The 16,309-nt window shown below is 43.1% G+C and overlaps 1 protein-coding gene across 16 annotated transcripts in view; it reads right to left on the bottom strand.

Annotated features, from left to right (window-relative positions):
- The window catches only part of mef2cb (myocyte enhancer factor 2cb), a 68,910-nt gene that overhangs the window by 29,001 nt on the left and 23,600 nt on the right, over positions 1–16,309 (bottom strand). For all 16 annotated transcript variants that reach the window (XM_086314048.1, XM_086314053.1, XM_086314054.1 and 13 more), the window contains one exon: positions 8,613–8,856. In XM_086314048.1, the coding sequence (XP_086170174.1) occupies positions 8,613–8,666 (54 nt within the window). In that variant the 5' untranslated portion in view covers positions 8,667–8,856. The remainder of the gene's footprint in view (positions 1–8,612; positions 8,857–16,309) is intronic.

Raw genomic sequence — 16,309 nt, 5'->3', positions numbered from 1 at the left:
CTGTTCCTTCATATATATATATATATATATATATATATATATATATCTGTGTGTGTATGTGTGTGAAGCCCAAGACAAGTACCTTTAGTAATACAGGCACACAAGGACCAACACTGTCAAAATAGAACAGCCTTATTCCTCTATTGTTTGAATCAAAACTAGAACAGTGAAAGTGAGTTAATGCCAGTGAGCTGCACCTGGTTTCTTTTCCAAGCCATGTGTGCGCACTCTTTAGTTGAATGGGAAAAAAAGAGAAAATGCTCCACTGCCAGCTTGCCTCTCTTAACACAGCATCATGTTTCTTTCCTCCCCTTTTTTTTAATAGAACTGTCTCTTGTGTTCCTCTGTGACTGTGTGTATTATTTACATTGGAGACTTGTATTGACAAAGTTTTTTTTGTTTTTTTTTAATAAAGAGGAAATTCTGCCAGAACTATGCCCAGCTGGTAACTAACAATCTCAGTTTGTTGATTAACTGCATTTTTGCCCATTCTACTCTAGCACTTAAGTGGGCCAAAGATACCAGATGAATGCAGAACAAATACAATCTCCGAATACAGTTATAAGGCCCTTATAAAGAAAGCCTTGCTTGTGATAGATCCTGAATATATTTTTTTAGCATTTACCTATCATGCCTTGCCCTTCACATTTTCTTTTTACAACTGAAAGAGGAGATAGGCTTGAATAGATATTGATAGATAGTTTTGAATTTCTTGAAACAATATCTCCCACGATGCACCAGGGGAACGGAACATCAAACCATCCCTAACCTCCACCCTGACTTTCTCTTGCTCTGCCTTTCTACCAGGACTGGACCGTCTTATCCTGGACCCTGTCGCTGCCACCCCATTACCCCACCCCACCCCATCTTAAAGTTTTCCACTGATGTCACCGCCTCATGCCAAACTATCTCGTCAGACAACAGAGGCTGAAACCAAAGACACGGACATGCGGTGTGCTACCTCCTTACAAAGCACTGTGTCAGGTTCTATACCTCGGTACACACACGTGTGACTCACTGACGAAATGTGTAGAAAAACGCTCCCCTGGGCTCTAAATACCATGCTGACATTTATACAGGCATGCTGAAAAGTGACAAAAAAAACAAAAAAAAACAAGCCTCACTTTTATAGTCTAAGATCAAATGGCATCTTGTGACAATAGGATTAATTGTCATATTCAAATCACTCTGCGCTCTTTATTCACAACTGAAAAGTGAGCACCCCAAAAGAGGGTCTGCAAGCCCTACAAGAGTGAGGCTGAAGTACAAGTTGTGCAGGTAAATAAGATGACAGGACTGCAGAACATAAGGTCAAGGCGTGCTTTTCAGGGACAGGACAAGCAGAGTGTTGTCTTCCCTTGGTGTTTTGATGCATGGGGCACCGGGGGCAGACGCAGGACACAGCTAGCTGGCGGCCAAGCTCTGTTATCAGCCACTCACTCAGTCACTCACTCTGCTGGGGCCATTAATGTTTCAAAAAAAAAAAAAAAGTGCAGATGGGACGCACAGTTGGAAGGGGTGTGGGTCTCAGAGGGCCAGATCAGCCGGTCTCAAAGGTGAGGACTGCCGCGAGCTTCACCGCACTCATACAAATGCTTCAATGTACTTTTCAGAGACACGCATTCTCGGCTTCTCAGCTCAAAATGCAGAAAACAAAGAGCGGAATTCAATCAAAGTTGTCTTTAGCCTCATGCTTTAAATGAGGAACTGCGTGCAGAAGCATTTCGCACATATTATAATTTACACATAGTCTGGCTTCAACAGCACCACAGGGAAGAGAATGGGTGCGATTATGAAAAGTTTTAACTGACCAAACTATAACACCTACATAAATATCACATCACACCCCCCGCGCCTTATCTCAACCTGACACGTACAACATGCTACCTCTAAAACACATACTACTACGCTGTGTGCATACATCCACGAATATAAGACAAATGCACGCAAGTAAACAGAGTGAATGCTTAAAGTCCGCAAAGGTCTTACAAGGCATGGAGGATATGCTGATTTGCACCGTATCAATGCAGGTTTTGAAGCTCAATAGTTGACTTTTCAAGATAACTCTGTTGTGACTTCCTGGCATGATATGATGTCATCTTGCAATACTTTTAGCCTATCAACGTCCAATTTGCTTATGTCACCTCCAGTCTTTCCTGTGCAGGCTTAAAAAATCTCACTAGGCCCAAACAGAAGCGGTTAACAGGTACTATGAACCTGTTTTCCAAGTACTTAAAACTAAATCCATGTGAGGTGTCATTGGTTTACAGTCTTTTGAAGAAACTTGATAAAAGATGAAGTTTTGCAATATTTAAACACTTACATGCTATATTAGTAACCAAAGATCAGGACAATAAGCTTAATTTGTAACCCAAACACTAATGTACCTTACCTTGTGTTACTATTTCTAAGTTTGTATGGACTGAACAAATCATCACTTTAAAAAAAAATCATAAACATTTACATTTGCTATACATGCAAATGGATGGATCTGAAATCTGATACATTTCTTTTACTCAATGAGTCCTCTGTCTTTGCTGTTAAAACACAAAACATTTTGTAAACCACCCATATGTCAGTGTGGGTTTAATCTTTGTTTCCTTGGTCAGTGGGTGCTGTTAGTCACATCACTATGTTAATAACAGAGAGAATGACATTACAGTGCCGTGCATGGAACAGTGCGAGTGTGTGAGTGTGAACCCAACTGTGTCTTTTCACAGTATATTGGTAACGAGAGTGTGAAACCTATCTTCACACACATAAAAGCACACATACAAGTACGCAGGAAAAATGCGTTGACTATTTTTGGTCATCGTTGAAGGTAAAGACCTAAACCAATTGGAATGGGACACATTACTTTACAGATGTCTTGGCATGCTAGTCTAACCATATTCAAATTCTAACCCTGACACATAAATTCTTCCCATAAAATATGCAAAAAACGAGTTTATCAGAACTCAAATCTCAGTGATGTCTCAACGTGATGCTTTCTGATTTTCGTTCTTCAATTAAAAAAAAAGAAAAAGACAGAATTAGGAAGTTTGGCCTGAACCTTGCAAAGGTTGAATGAATGCATGTGCAGGGGAACCTCGCAAGTATCAGAAAGTCCAAATGTTACTTCAACAAGCTTAAGCTCCTAAGAGATTACTCAGTTATAGAAGAGATCTCGGCAACGACTACCTTCAAAAGACCCTGTGAAGGACACTAAATCATCCCCACACTTCCACAGCATCTACAAACAATTATTAAGTACTACTCTGGGCATTTATTTACATGAACTAAACTATTCGTAAACTGTACACTCGCTGCAACACACATCTTATTCACTCACCCCTATCCTCCTCCACAAACCCATCCCAGGAGAGCTTTAGACTAATGCACACACACAAACAGACAACCCAGCAACCACTCAGCTGCGTTACCATTAGCTGCCCTGTTAAAGTCTCTCTTTTGTAAATTTTTATTGAACAAATTTGAGTTAATTTGTTTTTGTTTTTCTTTCTTTTTTTTCTGTCAGCTTGTGAGTTGGTGTGCTATCACCAGAAAATGACTGGTGAAAAAAAAACAAAAAAAAAAGTAATTCAAACAAATGTATAAAAATTTAATAATTTCTTCTCCGCTTGCTGCATTTGATCTGGCTCACATGGAGAGAAACACCCAGGAAAAGCAGAGGGACACAGAGAAAGGAGGGGAGAGAGGCTGAATCTCTGCCACATGGGTGAGAGAAAGACGAGGGGAAAGACGGAGGAGAAAAGAGGGGGCGGACGCACAGGAAGCACATTTGTATGCATTTCCTCTCATAACAGGAAGAGGCCAGTGGCTTCCCCTTCACAATGGCTTCGCTTCTGCTTCCCACCTCCTGCCTGCTTCCCTGGGGGAGGAGGAGGCGAAGGAAGAGGAGGAGTGGGGAGACAGGCACCAAAAAACTGCTGGTTAGCAAACCAAACATGGCCATGTGAAGACACACACATGCACACACACACACATAGATGTCAGTCACCTATGGAGCAGCGAGATTTGACTTGAAACAAACACTTATCCCATTGTCAGGGGCCGAGCAGGAAGACACGAGCTTACGCAAAAGGAATAAGAGGAGCCGAAGACCTTGGCTTGAACTTTGCCTCACAGCCAAGACGCTGTTAAGACAGGCATTACGACAAAAGAGGCTTTGTCCCACCTCTAATATATGCCGTGCTCTTCTCTCTCCTCAAAAACCCCACTCGTCATCCTATCACAGGGTGCACTGTACACCGAAGAGCGGGAGAGAGTGTGGTCCAAACGTTTTGTATCTTAATCCCACGTTAGTTAAAAAATTGCGTGTGAAAATTAATGGTGATAGCTTAATAATGGCAGGTACAACCATAGATGTCTTCAAGTCCACGCCAGTTTAGATTGTTTTTCTTAGCCGAGCAAGTAATTACATCTCAGCATGTTCTTGTTTATGCTGAAAAACCGCAACTGGAAAAGGATATACCCGCTGACTAAAAAAAGGGGATGTCACATTTGCAAGGCCCAAGTTAGTGGTCAGAAAGACAAAAATAACTTTGCTGTCATCCATTTGAAGGGTATAAACTGTCAGTGTGGCACTGAGGCCGAGGCTGTATACTTTATGCAAGGGATGCTATTTTTACTTTTAGCAGATTTTCGCAATAGGAAAATAAGTAAAAACAGGGAACTAATTGGTTTAAACTCATTTCACTTTATCTACATGTGTGTCTGATTGTTCCGGTAATCAGTTCGGAAGAAAACCACATTACCCCATTTTTTATTTTTTATTTTTATTAATACATGAGAACATTTTGGTGAGAGTGCAAATGATCTGCAGATTACGAGCTCATCTGAAAGTTATAGATGAAAAAAAAATGAATAAAACCAAGGCCAAATAAAAAGGCTGGTGTCATTAGCAACAAACTTTTTATGGTATGCCCTCTATTTTTAATTTTTTTTACTTATCCAGCAAAATATGCTTTCATTAATACACAGATTTCTTTTAATAGCTCAAAAAGGGATGAATTCCAGAGCACACAAAGGAAAGGAACTATCGAAAGCTATAACATTGATGCTTTGTAGTGGGGAGAGTGGTTAGAGTGAAGTGACGAACTGGCGGATGAGACAAAAAAAAAATGAGCGGAAAAAATGGGGGAAACAAAGTGAAGGTGAGAGCTTAGCGAGCCCACAGGTTAGCTGAACACACGATAGAAAGGAGTGCCACTCGGTGTGGTAAATGAACGAGATGGTAGAAGGTGGGAAACAGGGAATTAGAGGAGGGGTGCAGGGGTGAGGAGCTACCCTGTGGGCCTCATTATTTTCCTGCTGTTAATGTCACTCGCACATTTTCTCACCCTGGTACTGTTGATTGGAGGGAAGAACGCTTTGTCGTAGAAACAAAAAGACCCTCTTACTACAGCGACAGCGGTGCAGTTAACGTGGCTCTCTTCACCAGAGAGAAATTTTTTTTAAAAACACACCAAAAAACAAAGTCACCGCACTTTTAAAGCTTCTTTTGGCCGAGTGTGTGCTGGTATGGCTGTTGTTTGGGGGAGTTGGGAGATCCTTGTGTTTTACTTCCTGTCACTGATGACCTGATACATGTTTAACCTTTGGCCTCGGGTCCCTTCCCCCATGAAACCCATATGTCCGACACAAAGACGCACACACACAAACACAATGATTCACACAAACAAGTCATCCTAAATTAAGCCCACTGAGCAGACTGGCTGGAGAGGTAACACTAATTAGAGCCAATTGCAACAAATTAGTCGATGCACAACACGGGCTCCAGAGAGATAGATGTGTTTTTAGATGTGTACATGTGCATACACATATGCGTTTGTCACTGCTGCGTTAACAAAGGCTCCAAATGAACCGTCTAAGGTGTGTGCTACGATCGGTCTACGCCCATGGTGTCAACGCGTGTGGGCGCGTGCGCACACCTGTACGTTTAACTTGTGTGCGCCTGTCCATCTGTGCGCGTTTGCAAGCTGGCTCAAGAGTCTGCTCTTTGTGAACAGCCCATGAGTTTATGACACAGGGGGCTCTTTCATGTGCCCGAGGCTAGGAGAGGGTCTGAGTGGTCGGGCGGCTTGGAGCCAGGGCTCACACACTGCTGCCCACTGTCCAGCACTCCGGGCAGCCAGTCAACGCCAGGGAGGCCTGGCCCCTCTGCCACTGCTCTTGGGAAGTGTTTCGGGGCCTGGAGGTGGCAGCCCAAAGTGGCCGCCCAGAGAGAGCCAGGCCCTGTGCCCAATATGATGGTGCAGCTGCATGGAGAGCAGGGGTGAGGAGGCACTAAAGCCCTGTAGGTGGAAAGGTAGCGTTGACAGCTACACAGAGTGGTGCCACTCCAAAGAGGGCTGCGTTAGAAAGAGTGTCATAACCAAGGAAATGTTACAGTCGCTCTATATATTGTATTGAAGGACAATGCAGGAATTGCGCCATATCCTGTTTTGTTTTTTATGCAACTCCCAAAACTTTTGGAAATGAATATTATGGAAAATAACAATATATTTTATTTTATAACAATATTCAAACAAGATCATAACCTGCTAAGGCTGTAGAAGGGCTTTCAGAAACACGTAAAACACTGAAAGTATGTGAAGAATGTGAGGTCAAAAGCAACACTGCAAAAAGTCCTCTGGTGTTTATTTGGCTCAGGCTCTGGGACATTTCCTCAAAAAGGAAGTGAAAATATGTAAAGCTTGAGCTTCTGGTTTTTTTTCTTTAAAAAAGAAAATTTAAGTTTCTGTGTCTGTCTCCGTCCCTGTCTTGTGATATCCGCCTCTTCAAAACACGGTGATGTCATTTTTATTTTAGGCTGTAGGTTTTATGACATTATGCTCCACAGAACATGTGGTGCTTTCCACATGACTCGATGATATAATATCAGGAGGAATCGAAATCGCTTAAAAGCAACAATGAGTACATAATATCAACGAGCACTCTATGGTTTTAAGGATCAAAACAACAAAATCCTGCGATATATTGATTTTCTTTTCCCAATGAACCCTTTCTCTCTCCTCAGTCTCTTCTCCTGCCTCCTTCTCCTCTCCCTGTAAGTGAAGCCCGGATATCTCAGGCATCGATTTCCCTCAGGTGTCCTTCCTGTCTCCCTCTTTCTCTCCTTTTCCTCAGGAGTCGAAGAGCCCGGGCCCATTCTTAGGTGGGATAAGAGAGGAGGGCTGAGATAACAGCAAGGAGGAAGTGTGGGTGCTGCTGAAACACGATAGTTTTAGTCCTCATCTAAAACTCGGTGACCTCTTCCTTGCTCTTTCTTTGTTTCTCTGCCTGTCTGTCCGTCTGGCTCTCTCAATAACAAACAAAGATATACCATCTCACATCCTCCATACTTTTCAAAAACTGTCTCTATACATGACTCTTGGTTACACTCTTTCTTTTTATGCTGCATCTGTGATTCTGAGAAACAACATTTCTGATGTGACCTTCTTCGAGTCCAGCACGCAAACTTTCTTACACACTTCCTATTATCTTCTTGTTTCTTGCAAACACACTTGAGCTTAGTCACGACAAGGGCCAACATCTACTTCAATTACTCCCCCGGCACACTCCAATCAATTCACCGAGCCTTTGCTCCGGCCACATATGACTGTTTGAAAAAAGCACATTGTGAAATGGCTCAGAAATACTATTGAGAATGTCACGCGGTGTAGAAGTCTCAAGCAGCATTGAAACGGATTGTGTTCAGAACTGTGTGTGTGCTGGTGTGTGTGTGTGTTTGACCTGTGATCCGGGGGCCACATTAGCAACGTATGGATCCAATTGGGCTGCCAGGAAGCTGACAAAGTGTCAGTGGTCAGCTATGCCACAGGAAGTGATCGATTGTGGGCCTCAAGGGCAGTGAGAGAGCTCTGTCTCCTGCCTGAGACAGTAGTGTCCACAATTTATTATCCCAAGTCTCAAGTGATGCCAGCTGTCGTTAAGAGGATTCTTTGACTCTTAACATTGGTTGTTGACATTTTGTTTTAAATTAATGTGTATTATTCTAGGCAGAGGAAAGCTACAGCACTTCCACTGTTACTGATTTAGCTCGAGAAAAATAGCATTTCAGTGTTTGCGTCCCAGTGTGTCATTTCAGACCATCCCGAACCCTCTGTTTGGTTGTTTGTTTATATTTTCCTCCACCCTGCCTCACTGGTGGTACCACCCTCTGCCCGGTAATATTCCACTGGCAGGGAGCTAAACAGGGTGGCATGGTGTGAGGGCTTGGGTGTGTGAAGGGTGCTTCAGTTGAGCGTAGGCTGCACCCCTCAGACTTCTCTGCGATATGCAGAATGTGCTTTAAAAATCCCAACAGTTTTAAAGCAAAATCCATTTTAGGAAACACTGTACACTCCTCGTGTCCTCACACTGGATTGTTAGATTGAAGGGAAACAAACATTGCTATTCTAAGCTGATGGAACTCCTCCACCAAAAGCAATATCTGTACTTTCCCTGCAAGGACTGCTCTGTCTCCCAGCTCGCATATTGCCCAGACTCCCAGAAACCTTCATTGTTAAGAGCTATGTGGGGTGTAGGGTGTTTCTCCTTCCTCCCTCCTCCACCCTTTTCTCCCCCATCCTCATACTCATCCATCCTCCCATCCCCCCGGGACTTACCTGTCTGTTGCGTTCATCCATAATCCGCGTGATCTGAATCTTTTTCCTCCCCATCGTCCCCGTCTCTTTCTTTCTCTCCTCTTTCTAAAGAACTTCAAGCTTTCTTCTCTCTTCTCTTTCTTCTTCTCTTCTCTCTCTCTCCGGTTCTCTTCACGTTTCAGCTCTTCCTTTGCTTTGTCTTTTCTTCTTTTTTTTTCCTGCTTTCTATTTGTTTCAATCAACTCAAAGATTCCAGCATCTGTACCTGCAAGACAGAAGGGAGGGGTCGGGGAGAATAAGCATTAAATGAAATGAAATATGGCAAAATACTGAGAGGGAAAAAAAAATAATAAAAGTGGCATCGTGGCAGCCACAAGGGAGGGTGAAGAAAGACAAAGAATCTGTCAACAATGTTGTGAGAACCGCTGTGTTTTTCACTGTCGATATCATGCAAATCAGTTTTTGCATTTTTTTTTCTTCCTAGGCACCGACTATGAGAGGAGACAGCACTGTCAGGATCTCGCCTCGTTCACAGAGAGTTTGACAGTGTTTTGGAAGTGCCGCTAACTTAAACGCTCTAATCACCAACACTGTAACATTACCTCCACACTGAGAAATACATTTTGTTTCTTCCCATGAAACTGCACTGTATTGACAGTGGAGCTGCCAGCCGCGACTTTTTTCTACTCTATCTGCAGCTCATCTCCAAAATGGCAGATGCGATATGCTAGGATAGTATACAGATGTAAAAAACGAGGACCTAAGAGTGTTGCCATGTTCTGGTAAAACAAAGCCTTTGTAAAAATAAGTAAAACGTGGCAACATAACAGTTTGATACACAATGGTTTCTTGGAGAAAAAAACCCTTGCATGTCCGGAAGATATCGGAGTAGCCAATAAACGCGTGCACAGTTTAATGTGAGTGTACCTGTGTTCCAGAGGTGCAGGCCAGCAGCTGAAGCGCCGGACTGAATGGGCGGAAGAGCAGAGTTGCGCTCTGAAAAGTTTGCATGACTGAGCGACTGTGTGTGTGTGTACACGTGTGCATGTACATCTGTGTGTGTGCGTGCGCATAACTGTGTGCTCTTGTGTGAGCTTGGCTAAGCCAGAGCTCCAGTGCATCTCTCCAGAGTGCTAAAGTAGGCCAACCCAATCTATCTCAGGGAGGAGCAGAAGAACTGTTGTTGTGTTTTCTTTTGACAGTAGAGGTGATAACGTCCCTCGTTATGCAAATGAGCATCCCATTATTTAAGCTCAGTGCAATGCAGGGGAGCTGTCAACGCCGTCACATGAAAAAAAAAAATAAAAAAATCCTCCATCTACCCTGCCTTTTTTTCTCTACTTTCCCCTTCTTCTCTCTTCTCTCCTTTCTGAACCAGATTTCCGGCACCTGGCAGCACAAGCATCAGACATTGATGTGGAAGACGACACCGCTTCACCAAAAGACATGTCAGTCTCAGTCTCTCTCTCTATCATTCTCTCTCTCTCTCCTTTTTCTCAAACACCCTTGCTCTTTTCCTCACTCTCTCATATTCTCTCCTTTGCGCACTCCTGCACACATACCTGCACATTGTAATGCACTTCCTTTCCTTTTTTTTTTTTACCTCCTGCTAACCTGAATCCATGTATTTATTGAGTAACATGCACAAGAAAGATCTGAACCCCTCAGGTGAATGCAGCACATTGCTATGCACTTGACCTTTTTGTGCTAGAGAGTAGGACATTGATAATGAAAACTCATAATAGAGACATCCAGGGATGCAGTGGCTCTTAATGACAGACCAAGGCCTGTAGCGCAAGCAAGGCTGTAGCTATCTTTTCCATTTGCAGCATGAAATGCAGGCTCTGTGCTTTATTCACGACTCAAAATTTAGAATCCTGCATTATAATTGAGGCCTTCTCAGTGTATGTATGCGAAACACGGATTTGGTAAGTATATTACATTGTATTAAAGAAACAGCATTGCATTGATTTTTATGGATTTTATAAGATTGCCTGCCAAAAATGTCCATCACACAAAAACTGAAAAAAGTGAGACAATACAGTCTCAACAATAATGAAATGCATGACAAAAAACTTCCTGAGATGATGGTTTGGAATACACCCACTCATGGAAGAACTGAGATACGAACATAAATGCATCATTTGGCAGTTAGGACAACAGCCGGACTGCACCATCATAATAATAACAAGATCTAAAATAACTCTGTGGCAGCTCTGAAGAGGCTATCCAAAACATTTTAGCATTGCTCTGTGCAAACACACCCATCCGTAGACAGACACACAAAGAGCTGCCCTGTGGAAGAAAACAAAAAAGGATGTTGTCAGACAAACTAGGATTACAAGCCAACACTAAGGCGCTTGGCACAAGACAGCCAGACAAGGATATCAATCAAGCCAGCGTACCTCAATCACAGGCTGACAGCATCATCCCCTCCCAGTCTTTGTACTCAACACTACCCAGTCCGGGCATCGCTCCAAACAAGGAGGCGTTACCTTCATGATCCCTGCCTCCTGGCCTGCACCTCCTCCGTGTTCCTCCCACAGCACGCTGAGCAGAGTTGAACCTCTCAATGTCAACACCCGCTGGGGCAACACCTTAGGCCTTACGTAACATTAACACTAAGATTAAGCTCGTGTCCTGAACATTTAATCCCCGCTTTTGGCTCTGAGCACCAGCCAACGCTCCCTGAGGTGAAGCTCTGCTGCTGCTTACCCCCATGTTGGTGCCTCTTAACTTCACCCAGCCTCCTTCCCCATCCCATCTTTTTCCTGCTTCCTTTACCTCCTCCTACACAACAACAACAACAACTCAAGTTGCCCCCCCCACTTCCCCTCCCCACTCCTGCCACCACCCCTCACTTTTCCTCACACCCACCCCCGTCCCTTATGGGTGCCAGGCAGCTCCTGGGTAAAAAAAACAAAAAACAAAACAAAAAAAAGAACAAGTGCCCACTTCCCCATTGCGTTCCCTTCCCCAGCGCTGGAGAGATCATCGGTTAACTTAACAGATTAGCAGTGAATCACTAAATCCAATTTAGCCTCGTGACGCCAAGACAGTGAAGTGGAGGGGAAAGCAGGAAATAAGCACTGCTTAGTGAACGTGGTCAAGTGGGACAACACAGTTGTCCTTGGCAGGAATGTCTTGCAAGGCAGCGACACTGACATCTGACCTTGACAGGGCAAAGAGGATGAGAAAGAAACAAAACAAAAAAATGAAGACACATGGTGCAAGACAGCAGAAAAAAAAAACCAACCTAGCAAACTTGCACATTAAGCCAATTTACTAATCCCGAAGCAGGCAAATAGGGAATGAATCTGTGGGAGATGAAGAATAAACAAAAGAGCTCCGTTATACTCTGTAGACTTGTTGACTAGCGGTATGTCTGTATTCACACTAATGTGTGGTAACTGGAAGGAGGCCGGGGTGGGCAAATGCTAAGGTCAGAGGGCACGCCGGCACCGAGCGTGCTGAAGGACGACGGTTATGCCTCTGCCGGTTTTATCGTATCTTCGAGCTTTAAAGGTGACAATAAAAAGAGAAGAAGAGCACTGGGAGAAAAACAGAGAAATGGAGAGAAGCATAAAGAGGGATCTTTTGAACAGGCACCAGGCCTCTCCAGGGGGAGGGGAAGAGCTGTGCCCACGACCCTCCCATCTGTTAAGCAGACGGATGGAGAGAGAGAGAGAGAGGGAGAGAGCCAGAGAGGGAGATATGAAGGTTGGGGGAGGATGGGAGAGATGGAGAGAGAGGAGCAATTCAGCACATAGATCTAATGAGCATTTTCTCTCTGTGTCTCAGAAGTGTAGCTGAGAGGACAATGAGAACATATACACTCAGTGCACCACAAGGCTTGATTCTAGGTCGCCTCTCCCAAGTGTTTAGTCACTAAAAACTAATATACAGCACATGGCACTTTTTCACATTCTAATAGACGTCTGTAGGGTGCTTGTTAATGTGGCTTTGTTATTGAGGACATACACTGAAGATGACTTCTTTGAATCAGGGGGCAACAAAAAACAGGAACTTTACTTTAACTCATGCTCAGGGCTAATTCATCATTTTGAAAGACAGTTTCAGTTTGTGTTTTTTTTTCCCCCTTTTTCTGTGAATGAGGTGGATGGACGTGGCAATAAATAAGGAGAAATGAACACACGATCCACTTCCAAGAACTAAAGTTGTGCACAACCATCTGTTGAGATTATTTCTGCATTCAGAGAATTTCTGTGAGAAACGTAAAAACAAAACTGGGGCAACTGTAAATGAACTGTGTGCACAAGTGCAATGCCAGTGTCCTCCGTCCCTCATGGGAAATGTGGTTGTGAGAATTTGAAATAACATCTTACACTGCAGTAAGTAAACCTTTTAGGAGGTGTATGGTACATTTAAATAAACGCTCTCGTTTTTAAATAAACTCCCATTTCCTGGAAGACGAGGATAGAAAAAAAAATGTTTTAATACCATTTTACACAAAACAATCTCAACGTCAGTACACACTCGCGGTGCTCGATTTGTACGCGAGTTTTTCTGTTATGTAGGAAACTCTTTTTTTTGGCTCAGAAACTGTTTTCATTTTTTCAGTGTAGATTTTTCGGAGGTTTCTTTCTTGTGTTTTTGCTGCAGCTATGTGCATGTTTGCATGTTAAATGTGCACTTTGTGCATTTGTACTTTTGATTTGGAAATAGCAGCAGACAACACTTTATCTTCTGTAAGGCGAGAAGAAGGCATAACAGCAGCAGAAATGAGAGGCGGGGAAGAATCAAGCAAAGGAGCAAGTTGATGGCTAGGCAGGATGGAAAAAAAATGTGTATCAGGTCTCATTGTGCCTCTAATGTCATTACAGGCAGTGACTCCTCTATGTGGCACGCCACGCTCCCCATCTGTCAGAACAAGATAGGCAGGGTGACGAATGGCTATCACTGCCACCCCCCCCCCCCCCCTCCCTCCCTCCAGAGTCTGTATCTTTTTTTGAGTGAAGGGGGAGGCGAGTGACCTAAACCTGGGCGGTAGCCCACACGTAGGTGGGCCTCTATGGTTTTGAATCTCAGCAGATATTAGGGCTAATTTAACATGTTAGCAGCTAAAGAGATTAGCAACATGTACATCTGGGGATTAGAGTGATAGCGGTGGATCATCTTATAATGTGTTCATTCCTTTTTTTCTTCTTCTTTTTTTTTTCCCAGTGAGCATTCGAGCTAAACTTGAAACTGAGAGGCTGCTGTGTAAGTGTGCACGTATATGTGTGTTGGAGGATATGTCTTCACCTGTCTCTCTCTATTAGATCATGGTTTAGTTGTATCATTACCGAGACAGGGACGCTTTCTCATGTATTCTATTTTCAATCTCTAGGTGCCTTAGAACTGAGACACCCGTCTATTGATGAGGAGCAAAGTGAGCCACTAGTCTCTGATTGGCACAAGTTTTAGACACTCTCCCAGCAACTTATAGTGTGAGAGACATTATAGAACAAAGTAAATAAATATTTATAAATATATTTTAATAAGTCCTCAAGGTGACGTCTCAATTCCTTACCAACCCCACTTTAACTTAAAACCTAATACCTGAATTTCAAACTTCAAACTGATTTTTACAACAGTAGCACTGCCTGGTCTCGAACGACGGAAAGACGGGAAGTAAACACAGATACGCGGGGAGGGGGAAGGATGTGACATCAGCAGACATAGACAATCAAAGGTGCTGAAGGTCTTTCCTTCCCCAAATCGCAGGGTAAGAATTAGGGTTCAAAACTCAACTGCTATGCTCCCCTCTCATTTCCAGAGGACAAATGAACAGAAACCATGTTTTTCTCAATACGAAATACTTCAGGCCTCAGTTACTTCTAGTTCCTCAAAACGTGTCTCTTGGTTTTGTAAGGCTATGACATATTTTGAAGGAGTGTGGGGGCGGGGTAGGGTGGGGGGGTTATGCAGGAACTCATGAATCAAAGCAAAAGGCAAAAAAATAAATGTTGAAATCATAATCTTTCTGTGACGCATCAGACGAAAACACTCACTGGTTTCAACATTTTTGAACAAAAGAATTTGTCAGGTTTGTTATGAGTGCATTTTTAGTTGTTCTTGGTTGCACACCCCCCTAAACTTTTTTTTTATTTTTTACTTTTGAACACATCTGAGCATCTTTTGTGATAAATGCATACCTGTGAGGGGAGTGTCAAAATATCCCCATGAAGAAAAGTACCTTGATGCGGTGAACGTCATTCTTCTTCTTTATTCATTCTCTGTTTACTTTGCTGTGGCTTTCATCACAGCAGCAAACTTTGCCAAACATTTTCAAATTAAATTAAGGCATTAGGATTATAAAATAATTTAGAGAGTGAATGTAAATTGGAGGACTAATGCATAAATGATGATGTGTCTGTTTTTCGTGTAAACTACAAGAAAGCTTACAGACATGTTTAATTGTGAAAGCGTTTACGGACGCTCCCACAAGTAATGTGTCTATATAATCACTTTTGCATTTTTCTAAAATTTTAAAGTATCACATTGATATGATGAGTGAATAGAAATGGAGGCGACAGTGTACAGAGGTCTGCCCTTCGTTTGGGCAGCTGTACGTCTCACTCAGCACCAGGAAATGCAGGCCTTGGGCCATCAGAGCTGCAACGCAGATAGGTAGCCATCCGTCAGAGCCAGTACGGAGACAGGTGAGAGCCATCTTTCCATAACCTAATGCTGCCTGCCCCAAGGACAAAATGATTTGACACGATGCGTCAACCCCTCTGTTTGAAAGGAGGCCAAGGGCTGTAAGCAGCAGCTGCTAGGCCAAAGGTAGATGAGCAAACAGGCCCACACTAAAGCTAGGTAAAGCTAGCTCGACAGCAACAGGGAGATGGACTGGCTGTTGTGGCTCAATTCTCAGCAGCTTTTTGTTTTTTGTGACTGTGACTTACGAACATCAGAGATATATAAATACATTTTGAGGACCGCGGCTCGCCACAAACATACTCTTGAACCAAGCTGGAAAAAATGGTATCAGTGAAAAAAGGAGAAGAGAAGAAAAAGCAGAAGCATAGGCAAGCCACATTTTGGAGAGGCCCCGGAAAGACTGGAGTGAATCACCATTTCGTACATTCAGTCTTTCCGTGGCTCGAGCATAAGAAGTGACAATGGCTGAATTAAAGCATAATGCATAGATAGAAGTTATATATTTTAAAAAAAGAAAGATTAGCTTAAAAGAGGTGACAAAGTACCCGACAGATCAGTGTACAGTGTGAGAGGCTGAAATTAGAGGTATCAAAATGGTTTTGAATATGGAAGTGGTGCTGATTGTGGCGATACACACATCTGATGTTTAAACACAAATAACTTCACTAGGTTTCACTTTATCATCACCACCACAGTTTCTTTCACTTCTTCTTCATCTCTCTCTCTCCCCCTCTCTCGCCCTTCAGTCAGCATTAACCACTGTCTCAACTCGCATGTTTCCACGTTTACCGAAGGACCCAGGTGCGACCAACTGCTGACACTAAAGGTACAGGAACAGAAAATTAATGCACACACGTGCTTAAATGACCACACTGTCACAGGACAAGGTCTGCGTGCACGGATAAGGAGTTACATGCTTATCTGGATTTAGAAGAATACAAGTAAAACCATAATGAACAATAAGCCAAATGTAACAAAATTGCAGTAGAAACCCTTTAGTGAGCACACCCAGCCCCCCACAGGAACAGCCGGGAGTCATGTCACTAAGAACA

Source organism: Aulonocara sp. 'chitande type north' Nkhata Bay, linkage group LG12 (assembly GCF_057382095.1).
Source record: "Aulonocara sp. 'chitande type north' Nkhata Bay isolate Kocher_YH1m ecotype deep benthic linkage group LG12, A_spYH_male_GT1.1, whole genome shotgun sequence".
In the NCBI taxonomy this organism is placed as follows: domain Eukaryota; kingdom Metazoa; phylum Chordata; class Actinopteri; order Cichliformes; family Cichlidae; genus Aulonocara; species Aulonocara sp. 'chitande type north' Nkhata Bay.
Note: the sequence above shows the minus strand (reverse complement) of the source record. Positions and strands in the feature narration are given on the sequence as shown.